This window comes from Anolis sagrei, chromosome 3 (genome assembly GCF_037176765.1).
Source record: "Anolis sagrei isolate rAnoSag1 chromosome 3, rAnoSag1.mat, whole genome shotgun sequence".
NCBI lineage: Eukaryota > Metazoa > Chordata > Lepidosauria > Squamata > Dactyloidae > Anolis > Anolis sagrei.
In genome coordinates, this window is record NC_090023.1 from 148,689,827 (window position 1) to 148,708,618 (window position 18,792).

Below are 18,792 nucleotides of genomic sequence, written 5' to 3' on the forward strand. Positions count from 1 at the left end.
CATCTTGCATTGTCCACCATTCATCATCTTCCATTGCTTTTCCAGACCCTGTGGAGTCATCCAAGAATGCCCCCCCCCCCCCTTGTACCATCTCTGGCCTGGATTCTCTGGATTCTGATGAGTCTTCAGATTTCTGAAACTCAGTGGCAGAACCTGTTGAGGGTTTTTTAAAAGCTTTGGTTGCAGAGTGTGAGCCTCCATCACCAATATATGATGTGCAGTCTCTTGATGATCAAATCCTCTGCATGGTCTGGTTCCTCAATTTGCAGGTTCAGCAATCAGAGCCTGAAATTTAGGATCTGGTTTACCAGTCTCTCAGTTCTACCTTATTTTGTATAAGAAGCAAAAAGCCCATGTTCATCACCATTATTTACATCAGTAATTCCCAATTAGCCCAGAAGCCTCAGCTGCTTTGACCAATGACCAGGGATTTTGGGTGGTGGAGGCCAAAACACCCAAAAGGCAGAGTTTGGGAGACATTATTCTACACCCAAGACTTTGGAATCCACGTATATGTTCATAGAGACGAGTTCAGAATGATTTGTACACCATCTTCAATCAAATCTAAGTTATAGTGGATGCAGTGCAGTCAAGAACATTTCAAAAGCTGTATTCAATTCCAGCATACAACAGAAGGAAAAAGCTGGATGGAATGGAAATTCTGCCTTCATCTTCAGTATAGCCAAGTTCAATGTTTGTATGACTACACACCAGTGGTTTTTATGGGAGAAACCCCATTCCTTCCTTTACCATCTCCCTGAGGAGAGATGAGCTGTGATCCTTCTCTATGCTGAGACACACAGCTTGGCAGTGCAAAACTTTATACTGGCATACCACATGGTGGATTGTACTGGCAAAGCCCTTACTGGAGCAGCATCCATTCATCACACTTGGTTGTGATCTTCTATTTTGTCACATCAAACAAGAATGATTGATTAACTCACCTACTGGCGAAAAGCTCCATCATACAAAATGAGGTCTACTACTTAAAAGTCTGGATTCCTGTTTCAGTCACAAGTCTCTAGGTTTGAATTCTGTAAGTTCTATTTCTAGCTGAGCATACCAACCATTGTTTGGCTTTGAGAAGAAGCCGAGCCTTCTCCAGCCCCCTTTATGTCTTAAGAATTTCTCCAGCATGAGATACAAGTCTAGTCAATCCAAGAAACCCCATCAAGATTTCCAAAAATGGCAGCTTTGACTTCTTTCAGAAAGACTAGGCTGCTCTTAGCATGTACTCTACTGCTATTCCATCTTTTGGTGACAGATTCAGCAAAACAAATACTTTTCCATGTTCTCATCTTTCCTTTCTGTCTATGTGCTGCCCCAAATGCATTCACTAAGTGTATGGCAGTGATTGCAGCTTAACTTTGACAAGAGTGTTGCCCTTTTTCCTTATAATGACGACTGGCTATTGATTTCTCACTCTCACAAGTGACTGCATTTGAACATTTGTCTCACTCTTCCCTGTCAAATCAGCTAGCTGTATTGTGGAGTCTGCCCACAAGCCATTGATTAGACATTCTTATGCCTATAAATGGACCAAGTTTGTTTCCTTCATGCTACTCTGATTGAATTCAAACCTCTCACATCCTCAGTTTTATAATGTCATTGTCAGACAGTGGTTTGTCTCTTCCATCTGTCAAGTGCTATTTATTGGTAATATCACAGCAATTCCAATGTCTTGACAAGCCTTCTCTTTTTCTAGATTGTCTAGTGAAGTGATACAAGCATTGCACCTTCCCTAACTCCTTCAGAAACCCTTTGAACGTATAGCTACCTGTGATACCAGGTTGTGTACCTGAAAAACTGCCCTTTTGATTTCTGTCACTTCTGTCAGGAGAATGAGTCCAATGATTAACTATAACTTGTAGAGCGAGAGAAGTTCTTGCATGGTACAAAATAACCTAAACTTTGTTCTGCTTTCATCTTTTTAAGGGCCCTTCCACAGCGCTCTTTATCCCAGGATCTGATCCCAGAATAATTGCTTTAAACTGGAATATATGAGTCTCCACTGCCAGATAAACAGATACTCTAGGATCAGATCCTGGGATAAAGGGGCAGTGTGGAAGGTCCCTGGGAGTGCTTCTGATTTTTACCATAATTTATCCTAAAAACCAAGCTGAGTGAATAATTTCTGCCTTTTTATTTTCCAAGTTTGTGACTGTCAATCTAAGAAGAAGATTGTTTTAGTGGTGAATATATTTTGATTGAGTGATTATCATTGTTCATTTCACTTTCATAGATTTGTATAAATTTGGGAGATGAATGATATGAAAACAGAATGCTTCCACTTGAATGGGTCAACCAGACAGAGTGTCATTTTGGGTGTAAGAAAGATAGACTCTAACTAGAAAGGCAATTGGTTGTACATGAAACAATATCCGCAACTTTTACGGGGCTTTTCATTGATCCGTATTGTTTTTCCAGATGTTATTTTAAAAGCAATTAAATACTCATAGGTGACCAGAAATTCTCTTTATAAAAACGAGTTATCTGATGGAGGAGAGGCAGGATGCTTCAGGAGTCTTAGCAGTCTGAATTACTGTAAGAAACTTCCCAACAAATGTGAAGATACTGTGGGTAAGCTCGGTTGACAAAGGCTCTTTGTTGACCTAAACAATCTTTTCAGTAAGCCTTTGCTTTTCTGTCAGCAGAATGAAATGGTTCAGTGAACTAGTGGTTTGAGTTGTGGCTAGACCACATGTGGAATACTATGTCCAATTCTGGGCACGACGATTGAAGGGAGATGTTGACAAGCTGGAATGTGTCCAGAGGAGGACGACTAAAATGATCAAGGGTCTGGAGAACAAGCCCCATGAGGATCAGCTTAAAGATCCTGAAGAAGAGAAGGCTGAGAGGAGACATGATAGCCATGTATAAATATGTGAAAGGAAGTCATAGCAAGGAGCAAGCTTGTTTTCGGCTGCCCTGGAGCCTAGAATGCGGAAGAATGGCTTCAAACTACAAGAAAGGAGATTCCATCTGAACATTAGGAAGAACTTCCTGACTGTGTGAGCCGTTCAGCAGTGGAACTCTCTGCCCCAAAGTGTGGTGGAGGCTCCTTCCTTGGAGGCTTTTAAACAGAGGCTGGATGGCCATCTGTTGGGGGTGCTTTGAATGCAATTTTCCTGCTTCTTGGCAGAGGGTTGGACTGGATGGCCCACAAAGTTTCTTCAACTCTATGATTCTATTAGACCAGGATTTGAATCAACACTCAGTCATGAAATATGGTTAGCTTGAAAGAAAGGCAATGGGAAATTTCCTCTGAATAAATCTTGCCCAAAAAAACTATGATAGCATCACTTTGAGTTGAAGTTCACTCAAAAGGCATATAGCAACAATCACAAGCAGGACAGAGACACATAATACATAATAAACCAGTAGATCCTGATTGATAAATAGTAACTACTTAGCATCCATGTCATCAGGGGAGGTGACTACTATCATCTACCTCTCTCAAAAGGTGTGAAATCCTGCTGATATGTTAGAGGGGGAATAATCATTGTTGGGCTTTTTCATTTTTAGTGTGAGATTTAAGCAGCAAATTTTGCATTAATTTGTTAATTAAGTAAACAAAACGGTAGTTTTGCCTCAGGTTAAAAGATATAAACTAAACTAAACTATCTGTTTAGTTACTTTTGTGTAGGTGTGGTTGTTTTATTATGGGCAGAACGTCCTATAATAGATTTTTTATAAAGAAATCTTGAAGTTGTCTTTGCTTTATCTTCTATTCAAATGTTTAATGTAGAGTTACCTGTTACCTATTCAAGCAGTAGCAGGTTTCATACTTGAACAGCATGATTTAAGTACATCAAGTAGACAGCATGCACAAAATACACTAACAAAAAGTATGAAGAGTGAGATATGAAAACTGTTGATTATGTTGTCTCTTGTGACATAAAAACAAAGTGATAACTGTTCACATCCATAGAGGTTGAAGAAAGGCAGTGTCAGACTGTGGGAGGATTAGCATGAGAATCTGACATCTTTGATAAAAATTTATAATTACATTTGACATTTTTAATGGAGTTTGGAAGGAGGGTGACATTTCCTTAAGGGTTTTGTTTTAAATTCATGTCAGTTCCAACAGTTTAGCTGCTGCACAATAAATATATTTAGCTTCCTTTAAAGCATGTGAATAGGAGGCTTTGGGAATCAACAAACTAAAGCTATAGAAAAGTGTGTTGCGTGGGGGGAAGTAATATAACTGCATTTTAAAAAAGTATACCACACTAGTTTGATTTTTCCTTTAATACAGAGAGATACTTTTCTGTCCCTTACTTCTGCCTTCATTTCTTGGAGTATGCCTCTTCACATTATAGTTTGAGACCAGGAGTTTATTGTGATTCCTGCTACAAAAGTGTTCCCCTTATCTGCTTTTTCAAAGAAAAGTTCCAAGCAAGATAGATTCCTTTCAGTTTAATAGGATTCTGAATCATCCAGTACATATTTATTCTAATTGTTAGCCATGTTCTTTGTAAATGTCTTTTCTGTGCTTTAGATGAAAGTTGAACAAAAGAAAACATGACAAAACAGAAAATATAGAACTACATCTATCTCTCTATAATGCATGTTTGCGTGCCTTCAAATTGGTTTTGACTTATGGTGATCCCAAGGTGAACCTATCATGGAATTTTCTTGGCAAGATTTGTTTGGAAAAGAGGTGCCATTACCCTTCTGAGAGCTTGCCCAAAGTCCCCCAGTAGGCTTCCCTGGCCAAGCAGGGATTCAAATACTGGTCTCCAGAGCCTCTACATCAGTGGTTCCCAAAATGTGGCCCATGGACCACCAGTGGTCCGCAAGAATGAAAATATGGTCCCGCACCCTCACCATTACTACGCCATTGTCTTGAAACCACGCAGCAACGAGAGCAACTGGTCTCACGAAACCCTCTTAAAGTGCCTAGGCAACAGGGATGTTGGGAAGGGAGAGGCTGACTACCCACAAATCTAGATACTACCACATCAGCTCTAGATTATTAAATATGGTTTTCTGTGGGCGAGCAGACAGCAACTACTAGATGTTCTGTATCGGAAACGAAAGCTGATGTTATCTCTCCAGTGCAGTTTTCTGAATCAGCACTCCAAATAACCAACCAAATCTAAAGATGATAAAAAAACTGATTCATGGCCCTTTTGGTTAATGTTGGAGAGTGGTCCCTGGTCAAAGTGGTCCGTGGTCCAAAAAAAAAAACGGTTAGGAACCACTGCTCTACATCCTGCTTCTCTTCTACATAATATGTAGGTGAATTAACCCTAGTATTCAGTGAAATGACATATATCACTTAAATCCAGGCAGTTTTAACAACTAATGTTCATTACTTGTGTAAACATTCTTGACAAGATTACAACCAGTTGATAATTGTCATAGAATGCATTGTAATATAGGCTGAGTCGCATATGTTACACCACATGCCAAAATTAAGAAGATCATAATTATGACAGCACATCGTCCTCTGCAGATCATGATATATTGTCCTTGGAAATGTTTACTTTGTGTTTCATAAGGTTAATGGAAACACTGGATATGCTATTAGCTGTAGCATAATAGGCATATGACCTTGTTTCAGCACTTTCTTTGTTGAGTATGCTTCCCTGACCTTCTTCATGTCCTTCTCTAGCCCCTTATCTTACTGTAATGCTGTACAGCAAATGGGCTGTTCATTTACCTATCTCACAATGTTATCATGGAAACATCCCTTTGACACCTATTTTCTATATAGAGGAAATTATTTTAGAGAGAAAAGCATTCAACCCATGGTGGTCCATTCCCACAGTTTTAAATTGATTAAAATATGTTTAACCATCTGAGAGAAAAGGAGTTATGTCCAAATGTGAGTAGCAAAATGGGTCCAAGATCCCCTGTAGCCATCGTCCCTTTTGGATTTATTTATTTATTTGCGATATTTCTATCCTGCCTTTCTCAAACCCGAAGGTGACTCAAGGTGGCTTACAACCAGGCAGCCATTTGATTCCTTAACACTTAAAATCACATTTAAAACAGAATTAAAAATATAAATATTATATTATAAGACTTTTAAAAATAATATAAAACCAATACCTTCACTGTTATCTTCACTGTCCAAAATCATCGCCTGAGCCGTTCCAATATTCAGTTTCACATAATTCCATATTTATCTATTGCACTAGATTTCAAAAGCTTGTTCAAATCGCCACATTTTCACTTTTTGGGGGAAGGTCAAGAGGGAGGGGGCTGATCTAATATCCCTAGGAAGGGAGTATTAACATTGAAGGATTTTGTAGCATTTCTGTGATAGTTCTCAGTATGGTGTGGTGGTGTCAAGAGTCACTTGAGGGTATATTTATATTAGCACTGTTTTCCTGTGAGATCTATTTGTATCAACAGGAATAATTATGTCCTTGTAAAGCTGCATTAATCAATACAATAGCAGGTACCTAAAAGGACATTGCCTCCAGTACCCATCTCCAGTAGTACCAACGCACTGTAGTGTGGTGAAGCAAGAGGAAATCATATAGGGAGGATGGGAGAAGAGAGAGATATTTGTCTTTTGTTCTTTACCATCTCAAAAGGAGCCCCCGGTGGCGCAGTGGGTTAAACTCTTGTGCCGGCAGGATTGAAGATGGACAGGTCGCAGGTTCGAATCCGGGGAGAGGCGGATGAGCTCCTTCTATCAGCTCCAGCTCCTCATGCGGGGACATGAGAGAAGCCTCCCACAAGGATGATAAAACTTCAAAACATCTGGGCATTCCCTGGGCAACGTCCTTGCAGACGGCCAATTCTCTCACACCAGAAGCGACGTGCAGTTTCTCAAGTTGCTCCTGACACGACAGAAAAAAACCCAAAAACAACTCAAAATATGTATTGTGCTTTTTAGAACCATTTTTATATTTCTACTTTCCACCAATACTTTGGACAGGTGACTAAGGGCCCTTCCACACAGCCATATAACCCAGAACATCAAGGCAGATAATCTACAGTATCTGGTTTGAACTGGGTTTTCTGAGTCCACACAGTCATATAACCCAGAATATCAAGGCAGAAAATTCCAAAATATCTGCTTTGGACTGGGTTATCTGAGTCCAGACAGCCATATATTCCAGTTCAGAGCAGAAAATGTGGGATTTTATTCATCTGTGGAAATGGCCTCTATGCTATGGAATCAGAGGAGTTGTAGTTTTGTGAGACAATAACATTCTTTGGCAGAGCAAGCTGAAGATCCCAGGATCCCATAGCATTGAACCATTGTAGTTAAAATGATGTCAAATTGCGTTCATTTCACAGCATAGATGACATCCTTAGACACTTAAAGGTTAAACCATGCCATATGAGTCATTGCTTTATCTTGGGGACTTGCTCTGCAGCTGTTGTAATGATAAACACCAACAAGACAACATTTAAGAGTTTACTTTAGAATTAATGAAACTGTTCCAATTTTAAAGCAGCCTTTTCCTTTTGGCATGTTGGCATTAATTTCAAAGAAAATGTCAGGGTCAATATAAGCATATTCATTGATAGTTCAGCATTTTACTTGGTACCAAAAAACTGTTTGCAATTCCTCTTTCATCAAATGTGGGAACACAGCCCACTTGAAATTAAACAATAACTTAAACCTTAGTCATTTCCCACTTATGAAGCCATGCTTCCATTAAAATAACAATACAAACCGCCACACGCCAAAACCATTACTCAGGCATTTTTGTATCTGTGCCATCCATACTCAGTCCAATTTAAAACAACAGCTTTCTGGATCAAATAAATAAAATCAAAGAACTAACAGTTTTATTCTGCTCAGAGATATAAGATCAGTTTTTGCTTTAACCTGCAATAAATGTGCACAATGTAAAAGAACTTCCATACACATATTGGGGCTCCTCTCTTTCTATCAGAGCTTTTCCACCCATCCCACACTTTGATGTTTCTGAGGAATGTTTGTGATAAATTTCTCATGTGACCCTTAACTGTTAACTTTAACCTTTGAGGTTACTAGGTGGTGTTTCATTTTTGTAATTGGACAGCTTTATTATAAAATAACTCTTTTAACTATGGTTATAGTCATAGAAGGAGGAAGTGATATCAGTTCATTACTCCATAGACAGATCCCAAACTATTCTTTCTCAAATTATTTTGTTGTGTGCGGTGGATTTTTTTTTTTACAGCAATAAACTTTTAGAAAATGGCAGAGATATATGAGAAAGGCATATAAAAACAAGAGTTCCCTAAACTCTGACAAAAAACATTTTACAAATATTTCACTGAGTGGACCCATAGTTTCAAAATATTCTGATGACAACAGGAAAGTTAATATTGTAAAAGTCCTATATAATAATAACCACTGTTAAAAAAAACTTGCCATTAAGACATATATAGAACATAAGGGAAATAATCAAGTAGACCGGTTTGTTTCAAAAATAACAGCTCATATGGGGACCAGCAAGGTTCAGTTTTATTGTAACTTATTTTAGAAGAAAAGTTTTTATCTACAGGCATTTTTGTAAAAAAAAATGGCTGATTTTGTATGACTCTTAATTTTCCTTTACCTATCTCACACCCCTCTCTCAATTTCTAAAAGCTTACTGCTTAAAATAAATAGAAAGAGACTACATAACTGAAAGGAAGCTAATGAAGAAGCTCCTTTTTCCTGCAAAAACAAGACTTGGAGCAGATTGTGGCATAGGCCATAAACTGCTAATTTCAAAAATTTAAGCTAAAGAAGACCCCTTAAACAAGCAACAAAGCAAAATAGAATCTGTACAGGATCTCTGTATAATTTAAAGACATTGTAAACAAAAAGATTTGCACTAGTCAACCTAATTGAAGAACTCTAGAATGAAGCCAGCAACATTGTCGGGAAGGAATGCAAAGAGGCAATATCTCCAGCCAAAAAGAAAGAAAAGCCTTATTGAATAACCGATGAAACTATTCAAGCAGTTAAGAACAGAGGAGAAGCAAAAGTAAAAAGTGATATGAATAGGGTCGGAATCTGGAATGCAATTGTTCAATATTTAGGGGAAAATACACCACCAGGATCAGATGGTATGCCAATAGAGGAACTTCAGTCTACAGAGGCAGAATCTACTCTAAGTCTTGCTAGCATTTGTTAACAAACAAAAGAATGACCCACATATAGGAAATGCGTTACAGTCCTCAAGAAAGGGGATACAAAGGATTGCAGTAACTACAGGACTATTGCATTAATCTCCCAAATATTGAAAATAAAAATGTCATAAAGGAAAGTTGTATACCCACTTGCAGTACATTTAAACTAATGGGTGGAAAATGTGCAGAATACATTATAATAGACCAGGCATGGGGGCAAACTTCGGCCCTTCAGGTGTTTTGGACTTCAACTCTCACAATTCCTGTCGGCTGTTAGGAATTGTGGAAGTTGAAGTCCAAAACACCCGGAGGGCCAAAGTTTGCCCATGCCTGTTACAGGCCATTAGAAATTTTGACAACTTGATTACTGGTTGTTCAGATCAGCGCATCAATGATACGCACTGATCCCCAATAATGGAGCCCCTCATATTTAGCAATAGGCTCTTAACAGCAGGCAGAAGCAATACAGGATTCAAGTGTTGTATATTACCCTTTTGTGTAGAAATTTAAAAGGATGAAAAATGACAAATACCCTCCAATTAATACTCCCTTCAAAGCAGTTTTTCTTTTGTTTTTTGCTCAGAAGATTGCCCTTTCTCCAGCTAACCCTGAGTGTCCTCTCTTTAACCCTGATCAGATCTTCCCCTTCTAGTATGATCTCTCTCTCTCTCTTTCTCTCTCTAGAGGATGCTTCTAACATGTCTTTTTGGAAATCATAGGATTGCTATGATAGTCATAAGTCTCGATTGTTTGACTTTTAAAAATGGAATTCAGCAGTGTTGACTTAGCAAATAGGTCATTTTTTTCTTTTCTGTTCTTGATACTTGTTTATGTAACTCTAAAAGTAATTTATTTAAATTAACAGTAACATTATTTTAGATAGATCCAACAAATCTGAAATATATTTTCATCTACATTTTATTAACAGGTCATTGCTTTATCTCAATTTGTCATATTGGAATTGAATGATTTTTCAGTATCCAAACTTTTTTAGTTATTATGGATTTTAATTTAAGGACAGAAGATGTTTTTGTCTGTTGTGGTTGCTCATGTGGAACTTATTGAATGAATGTTTTGGAATTTTTATGAGTTATCTTTAATGGATGTTATAGTATCAAAATGTGTTAGATTGAATAATATTCCCTTTCCTCCCTCTCTCTCCAAAACACTATAAGATGCCTAAGAATAACAATTTATTCTGCATTTGTTTTGTAGGGCTTCTTTTTGACAGTGTCACCTGAATCCATTTTGAAAGTGGCTTCTCAGGCTTCTGCAAACAACAAGATATTTACCTTGAATCTTTCTGCACCATTTATAAGCCAGTTCTACAAGGAGCCAATGATGAAAGTTATGCCTTATGTTGACATCCTATTTGGAAACGAGATGGTGAGTTTTTCTAACTTTAGCAGCATTTGCTAACCTTGGCAAATGTATAGCATCTGTTTAAAAACACATATTCTGATCCTGCTCTTAATATGGAATATGGAAGATCTAGTATAGTGCAGAGCTTTCCAAATGTTTCATGTTGGTGACATACCTTTAAGACATGCATCATTTCACAACACAGTAATTCAATTTTACTAGTAAACTGGAGGTTAAACCACTCCCTTGTAAGTGATACTGATACATACATGCACTGTAATAGTGAAATGTATGGGGACACAACATATTCTATGAAAACCCTTAAAATAGATTATTGCCTTTTTACAGACTTAGAGGTGTCTCCTTACATTCAGGTAACATCCCTACAAATTGCAGACGCTCTGGTGTAGTGGCTTGAGTGCTGAACTAGGACTCTGGGACACCAGGGTTAGAATCGCTACTTAGTCACGCCAATTCACTTGAACAAGTCACATTCTCTTAGTGTAAGAGGCAAACAAAGGCAAACTTTGAATAAACCGTTCAAAGGAAGTTCTATGATAGAATGGCCCTAAGTCAGAGTCAACTTGAAAACATATAATAGAGCTGTTGTTGTGCATCTTCGAGTCATTTCTGACTTATGCCGACTCTTAATGGAACTCTATCACAGAGTATAGGAGCCCCCGGTGGTGGAGTGGGTTAAACCCCTGTGCCGGCAGGACTGAAGACTGACAGGTTACAGGTTCGAATCCAGGGAGAGGTGGATGAGCTCCCTCTATCAACTCCAGCTCCTCATGCAGGGACATGAGAGAAGCCTCCCACAAGGATGATAAAAACATCAAATCATCCGGGCGCCCCCTGGGCAACATCCTTGCAGACGGCCAATTCTCTCACACCAGAAGTGACTTGCAATTTCTCAAGTTGCTCCTGACACGACAAAAACAAACAAACAAAACCTCAGAGTTTTCTTGGCCAGAGGGATGTTGCCTTTGCCATTTTCTGAGGGCGAGAGATAGTGACTGGCTCAGGGTCACCCAGTTGATTTTCATGACTGAGTGGGGTTTTAAATCCTGGTCTCACAGTTGTAGTCCAGCTCATAAACCAGTAGACTATGCTGGGTCAAGAACAATATGAATGTGTTATTTTTATTTTTGTAAAATTTACAAAAGGTGTTTAAATATGTTTTGGAATGAAGTAGTTGCCTGGTATACCTGGTATAGAAGCTTTTGTTTGCTGTACTTCCACACATTAATGCCAAAGCTATGTAATGGCATATGAAGTGATAAGAAAATTGTTTAAGATAGTAATTTGCAGTAGTCTTACTTTACTTAATGGTTCAGGAGACTGCTTTGCCTTGTTAGAAATACTCTGTTATCCTGTCTTTTTATGGCCTATTTAGAAGGCAAGAATGGCTTATAGGCTTTTACTTATCTATACTGACCATGTAATTTAGTTTCAAACTAGTATTGAAGGAAGTGGTTTCAATGTGTAGATTAGTACATAGATGGAACCAGTTTGATGCCAGGATGGTGATTACTCAAACCACAGATCAGTGAGGTGCATTAAAGGCTTTCATGCGCTTTTGTGTGAATTTATTGTCTGACTGCCGCAGTTTGAACTAACGTCAAACTTCATTAAATGGTCAGTCTATTTAATGAAGTCTAAATAGTCAATTGGGGTCCAAATTAGCAATATGTGTTATAATTCACACAGAATACACTAGGGGAGCTAAACCTGGAATTGGTGCTTGGGTGATGGAAATGCGGCTTGCATTTTGCCCTGTTCAAATCTGTGACTTACCCAGTTCAGGATTCTAAATGAATTGTAGAAAAAAGAAACAAATATCCTTCAGCAGATTTTCCTTTCATCCACTCTAATAAACCATGAGAAACTGTTGTAACAACAGTAATAACAATTGAACTGAATCCACCAGCTCTTACAATGGAAGAAAACATGGTACAAGCAAAGTGGCACATGTGCTAACTTATTTTCTGGCTAACCATTAGGAGACTGATTTGTGCCGTGGATCATGGATGCTCCAGGAAAATTAATTGTCTAGGTTTTAGAGTAGGACACAGAAACACAGTTCAATAAAGCAGAGAATATCTATAAAATAAAATCGATTGGCAAATTTGTTTTAAATACTATACTTTGCTTTTGAATATCAAAATTAATCAGAATTACCATTATGATTTATTAGAATATAAATGGCTCTTTTCTCATCTGTACACGTGATTCTGAAAACAATGACAGTAGCTTTGTGGAATTATCAGTTCGGAAATTTGAATGGATGCTCTAATAATTTCCTTTGAATGCTATTTGTACGTAATCAAAATACGCTGCTTAGCTCATGGATATTTATTAACTAAACTTCAGGTAATAAATGTAACATGAGCTACTCAATGTAGAAGTAATTATTGCTGCTAACCATTTATGGCCATTCTGTGCCCATTATATAGCAATCCATAACTGGAGGACTTGATTATTGTCATTTCTTTTAATTATTATTAAATTCAGTTTTCTAATAATGTCATTCTGCAAATGGTTCTTAGCCATAATGCTTTCCAAGCCTACTGTAATCACTGAATAATTAACCTGCCAGGATTTAAGCACACTCAACTTTGCCTCGGGATACTTTGCACTCAAATAAGGTCAATTATCCCTGATGATTACAGCTTTTTTCACAGGTTGCTGCTTAATCTGTCTGCAAAACTGCTCACCTTAAATAGACTTTTTCCAACCCAAGGTACCTTACATTAAAGATCATGGCTATTTATATTGCGGGTGGAGGGAGGGGGTAGAATTATATTCAAATGCCTTATGAGCAAAATGCCACTGTACATTGGCACAGAAGCATGACTTGTGGAATGCCTAGACTGCTGCAGAAGCCTGGAGCACCTACATTGGTGCAGTAGACTGACCTGTATTATTTTAGCAGACTGTACACTGAAACTACTTGATTCTTTGGATTGAATTTGTAGCCTCAAAATGATTGGTGCAACTTACTTACTTACTTACTTACTTAAGCAATCCCTTGTTGGCCGAGTAGGATAGTCTTCCAGGATCAGTGTTCTGGTGGAGCCCTATTCTTGATTTGCATCTTCTCCCACAGTGAGGGCATTGGTTTCCAGGTGGAAGGCAGTCTCGGTTGGGATTGGCTTGATGCGCCTTCCTCTTGGCACGTTTCTCTCTTTCGCCTTCCATTTGTGCCTCTTTAAATTCTGCAGCACTGCTGGAAATGGTCAACATTTTGGTGCAAAATGGAGTGGGGGTGAGATTTGCTTTCACTGAACATCTTGATGAAAACGACTTTTACGAAAAAGGTAACGCAGAAAACTGGACCCACCTCTCTCCAAAAATGTAACAAAAATAAATTTATAAATACAGTTAGAATTACAATAAAATACAACGTTGCCTTTTGGGTAGGTGTGTTTGGTTGATACTTCCGTAATTTACTTTTGCTGAATTATATGGGAGAGGTGATTTTGTACATTACATGTCAACAAACCAGTGGTTTGATGCTGATCCAAAGTGGTAGGAAACTGAACTCAACCAAAGGCTTTATTCATGCCCAGTGTGTTTGGCAGATGTATAGCATTGTGCCCATATCAAGGTGAAACGAGGGGACTATTTATTTTCTCTCATTAGGGAAGATTAGATAAAGATTATTTCATCTAGCCAGAAGTTCGATGCAGAGCAGAGAATGAAGCAAAGCACCACAGTGACTGGGATGGATCAATCAATTAAATCTTCATCAGTCAATCAGTCAGTCAATCAATCAACAATGCCTTTATTAAGTCAACCAATCATAAGGCAATGCAATAGTTACTTACATCTTACATATAGGAAGAAGTGTATATGCACACTATATTGAGAAACATAAACAGGCCATGTTGGGATGGTATAAAAGGATATAATTAAAAGCATGGAAAGAAATTGTAATTTTTTAATAAAATATGTTTACAATTGAGTACAAAACAGACACAATTAAAACCAAACAATTATATGAATTGAAATGTAAATTAAAGCCACACAACCAGTAAGCAAGAATGTGATATCCCTCCTGCTCCAAGAACTATGATCCCCATATAACACTTAGCAAGTTTTGATCATTGGGGAATTCTTAAATTAAATATTGCAAACTGCAATAAGTTGGTGGTCTGCTTGGTGAACTACAGATTTGCATAGGACCATTCTCTTTTGGCCAGAGCTGGACGCAAAAACTGGAGAATTTGCATGACCTGCCTGGAGACAGTGCATGAAAACCCAAGATTCAGGGCCAACTATTGACATCTGGCTGGTAACAGACACTTAGATAAAGCATTTTTTTAAAAGAAGGGGAAGCCCCAACCAAATCTATTTTTGGTAAGTTTAAACTCTGCAAAAAGAACTGTTTGTTGCTGGAAACAAAAAAAGAACACTGGGGAGATGTAATATAAACAGCCATCAATGCTTCCTTTCAGTATATCAAAAGCATAAAAATAACCATGAATGCCAGAAGGACCTTTACATTGCAGAGAGTACTATCAAAGAAGATCAAGTGTGTTATAGTGGTTTCATTAATGGATTAGGATTGTGGGAGAGCAGAGTAGGAATCCTCATAGACAGCCTTGCTGGATGTGAAAAGCTGACGAGTCACCACTATGGGCAAATCAAACCCTCTCAGCTTCATAATTTTCTCACTGTACAACATGCCAGGAAAGCTCTATACTAGAGTTGCTATAAGCCGGAGTTGATTTAGAGTGACAAAATACTGATAAGAACTGTAAAAAAAATGAGTGAGAACTAGGAGAAGGCAACGAAGCTACATTTATTTTTATAAGCTTTCACTGTAGTAAATATTGGGTGTGTGAGTGGATGGGTTGGTGAGTGAGTGAAACAATGGGTGGGTGGGTCAGTGTGGGCAGATGGGCAAGCGAGTGAATTTGGGTAGACATGGGTGCGACTATTATGCGAGGAATCCTAAAATACTGAAATCAGGACCCCAAAAGGGTAGGTGCAATTATTATACGAAGAAATATTGTGTCCTCACAGACTTAATGCTGTTTTTAACGTTTTGTGAAAGCAGAGCTCCAAAATTGTCTACACATAAAAATCAAAGATAAAGCTATAAGTGAATGCATTCTTCTCCCAATAAATCTAAAGTGGGTCCGCCATAACTGGTCCAATTTGTATTTATTGGGAGAATATGAAAAAGCGGAATGGAAAAAATGTGGATGACCACAGTGCATATTTTTCCACGACAGTGATGTGAACATCCATGTTTCATTATGTCCATATTCATGTGGCTACCATTTAAAAACACGGGGTGTGACAATCAATGGTCAATGCAGCTTTGGAGCCTTTGGGTCTGGTGGGCCCACTGTGTATACTCATGGATAAATTTTCATGCAATATCCCCTCAAGAAAAAGAGAAAAAAGAAATAACGTTTTCCCCTAAAAATAAGGCATATCCATAAAATAAGCCGCAGCAGGATTTCTAAGCATTTGTGCAATATAAGCCATACCTCAAAAATAAGACATAGTGATAGGCATGGCTATGCAGCGTACCAGTGCGGAGTGGTAAAGATGACGGGTGGCCCTTCTATACTGCCCCATCGTGACAGCTGCTGTCTCGGAGGTGACCAGAGAAAAGCAGGCAGCCCCATCAACAAGGTCGGCTCCCTCTGTCAGGTCCCAGTTGTTCTGTGTGTGCTGCAAGCTGAAGCATAGAGAGACCTAGAAAGTTAAAGTAAAGATCTCCTCAGTGAAGTGAGGAGCAGAATGCTCTGCTTTAGGTATTGTGTGTCTTCAGGGACAGGGGCGGCTCATCCATTATGCGAAGTAAGCGGTCGCAGAACACTTTTTTTCCAGGTGTGCAGAGGCGCCTCTGTAAATGCCCCTTGACTGCCACTTGAGGAGCGCCCCATCAGCTCACAACAGCCCTAGCAGTCCGGGGGGAGGCTCTACTTTCTTGCCTCGCTACCGGGCGATCCTCTTCCCAAAGGGGCCAGGCCCTTGAGCCTCGCCTAGCCCCCCTCGTTCCTGCTATATCCAGCCACGGGTGCGTGAGCAGAGCAGGTGCTCAATCGTTCTCTGCGTTCGATCCCTTCCCCATGACCGGCTCCCTTTCCCGATCCCCCGGCGCTCCACCCACCTCCTCTCCTCTCCCCAATCTGCGGGTGGGCCAAGGGGTGGAGCTGCCACTCCTGGCCCGCTTTGGGTCTGGAGGCGTGTCTGAAGACCCCAGCGTGCGCACCAAAAGTCGCCTCTTCTGCTGACTTTCTCTTCAGCCATTGGGACCAAGAGAGAGAGAGAGAGCCCCTCCGGCTGGAGGTATCTCCCACCTCTGCTCCCTCCTTTGTTTTTGCGCCTACCTTCAGGAAAGGTGGGCATCTCCACCTCTCTCTCTCTCTCTCTCTCTCGGTCCCAATGGTCAGGAGAAGAGGTGACTTTTGGTGCACACGCCGGGGTCTTCAGGCACGCCTCCGGACCCAAAGTGGGCCAGGCAAGGGAGCAAATGCGGCAAGGTGAACTATTACTGGGATGTATAGTTCACCTACAATCAAAGAGCATTCTGAACTCCACCAATGATGGAATTGAACCAAATATGGCACACAGAACTCCCACGACAAACAGAATATATATATCAATGATTGGTTGGGGAGGGGGGGGGCGCCAAAATACTGTTTGCTTACCATTGAAAATTACCTAGGGCCGCCTCTGCTCAGGGAGAAGAAGTAAAGCTGTGGCTGCCGTTTTACTCAGCACTGTGGGTCTCTCTCACCCAGCACCAACCAGCAACAGTCTTTGGCTCTCTCTCACCCCACACAAACACCAGGGGATAGGGGGAAAACTTCAGCAAGCATTTGAATAAATGTAGGTTGTTGTACCGTACTTAATAAAAACAGGACACCCCCTGAAAATAAGCCAGAGTGTCTTCTTGAGGAAAAATAATGTTTTATTTCCAGTGAAACAGGGTAAGTTACAAACATAAATGCTTTAAAAAATGGGTTTCAATTATAACAATTGTATGTCAAGCGCATTATTAATTTGTATATTTCTTCACAATGTAGATCTATTGATTTCATTCCATGAGCTTTCTAGGAAAGATTATTTCCCCTTGATTGCAATTCCAGTATGTTGAAATATTATTATAAATTCACATTTGCCACCCCCACTTTCCCTAATCACTGGTTCTCTTTAACCATTTTCTAGAGCAGTGGTTCTCAACTTGTGGGTCCCCAGGTGTTTTGGCTTACAACTCCCAGAAATCCCGGCCAATTTACCAGCTGTTAGGATTTCTGGGAGTTGAAGGCCAAAACATCTGGGGACCCATAGGTTGAGAACCACTGCTCTATAGCATTTAGTAGATTATTAACTTTCCTATGTCTGATTCAGGTTCTTGGTTTATTGTATACTAGCCGTCCCCTGCCACCCGTTGCTGTGGCCCACATGGGAATTCTGTGTGGGAGGTTTGGCCCAATTCTATCATGGAGTTCAGAATGTTCTGTGATTGTAGGTGAACTATAAATCCCAGCAACTACAACTCCCAAATGTCAAGATTCTATTTCCCTCAAACTCCACCAGTGTTCACATTTGGGCATACGGAGTATTCGTGTAGAGTTTGGTCGAGATCCATCATTGTTTGAGTCCACAGTGATCTCTGGATGTAGGTGAACTACAACTCCAAAACCAAAGGACACTGCCCACCAAACCCTTCCAGTATTTTCTGTTGTTCATGGGAGAACTGTTTGCCAAGTTTGGTTCAATTCCATCATTGGTGGGTTTCAGAATGCTCTTCGTTTGTAGGTGAACTATAAATCCCAGCAACTACAACTCCCAAATGACAAAATAATTTTTTTTGAGTGAAGGACATACATTGGGTTGTTAGGTGTCTTGTGTCCAAATTTGGTGTCAATTTGTCCAGTGGTTTTTGAGTTCTGTTAATCCCACAAACTAACATTACATTTTTATTTATATAAATAGGAATATATGTAGTAGATAGACATGGTGTCAGCTATGTCTTTTTAACCAGTAGTGACATTTAAGACAGATTTATACAGGCTGATGTCTGGTTTTTATTTTAATGCACCATAAGCAAACAGAAACCTGTAGCAACAGCTTAATACAAAAGAGGTGGGGCAATATTCCATGCATCCAGCGTAGAAAAACAAGTATTGATTTAATTTTTAAAATGTATTCAATAACTTTAGTTCATGTAATCCATTATTTTCTGGGAAATATATTGAATTTTCAGTTATCTAAAGACTGGCGTCATCATCACCATTGCTACCGAATTACCAGATAATCTTCTTTCACACTAAGTATCTGACAAATTTTGATTGGCTGAGAAATTAGCTATATTCTCATCAC

The 18,792-nt window shown here is 39.3% G+C and overlaps 1 protein-coding gene across 2 annotated transcripts in view; it reads left to right on the forward strand.

Moving 5' to 3' along the window:
- ADK (adenosine kinase) overlaps nt 1–18,792 on the forward strand; it is a 183,441-nt gene that overhangs the window by 116,282 nt on the left and 48,367 nt on the right. For both annotated transcript variants that reach the window (XM_060769135.2, XM_067466954.1), the window contains exon 7: nt 10,294–10,464. In XM_060769135.2, the coding sequence (XP_060625118.1) occupies nt 10,294–10,464 (171 nt within the window). The remainder of the gene's footprint in view (nt 1–10,293; nt 10,465–18,792) is intronic.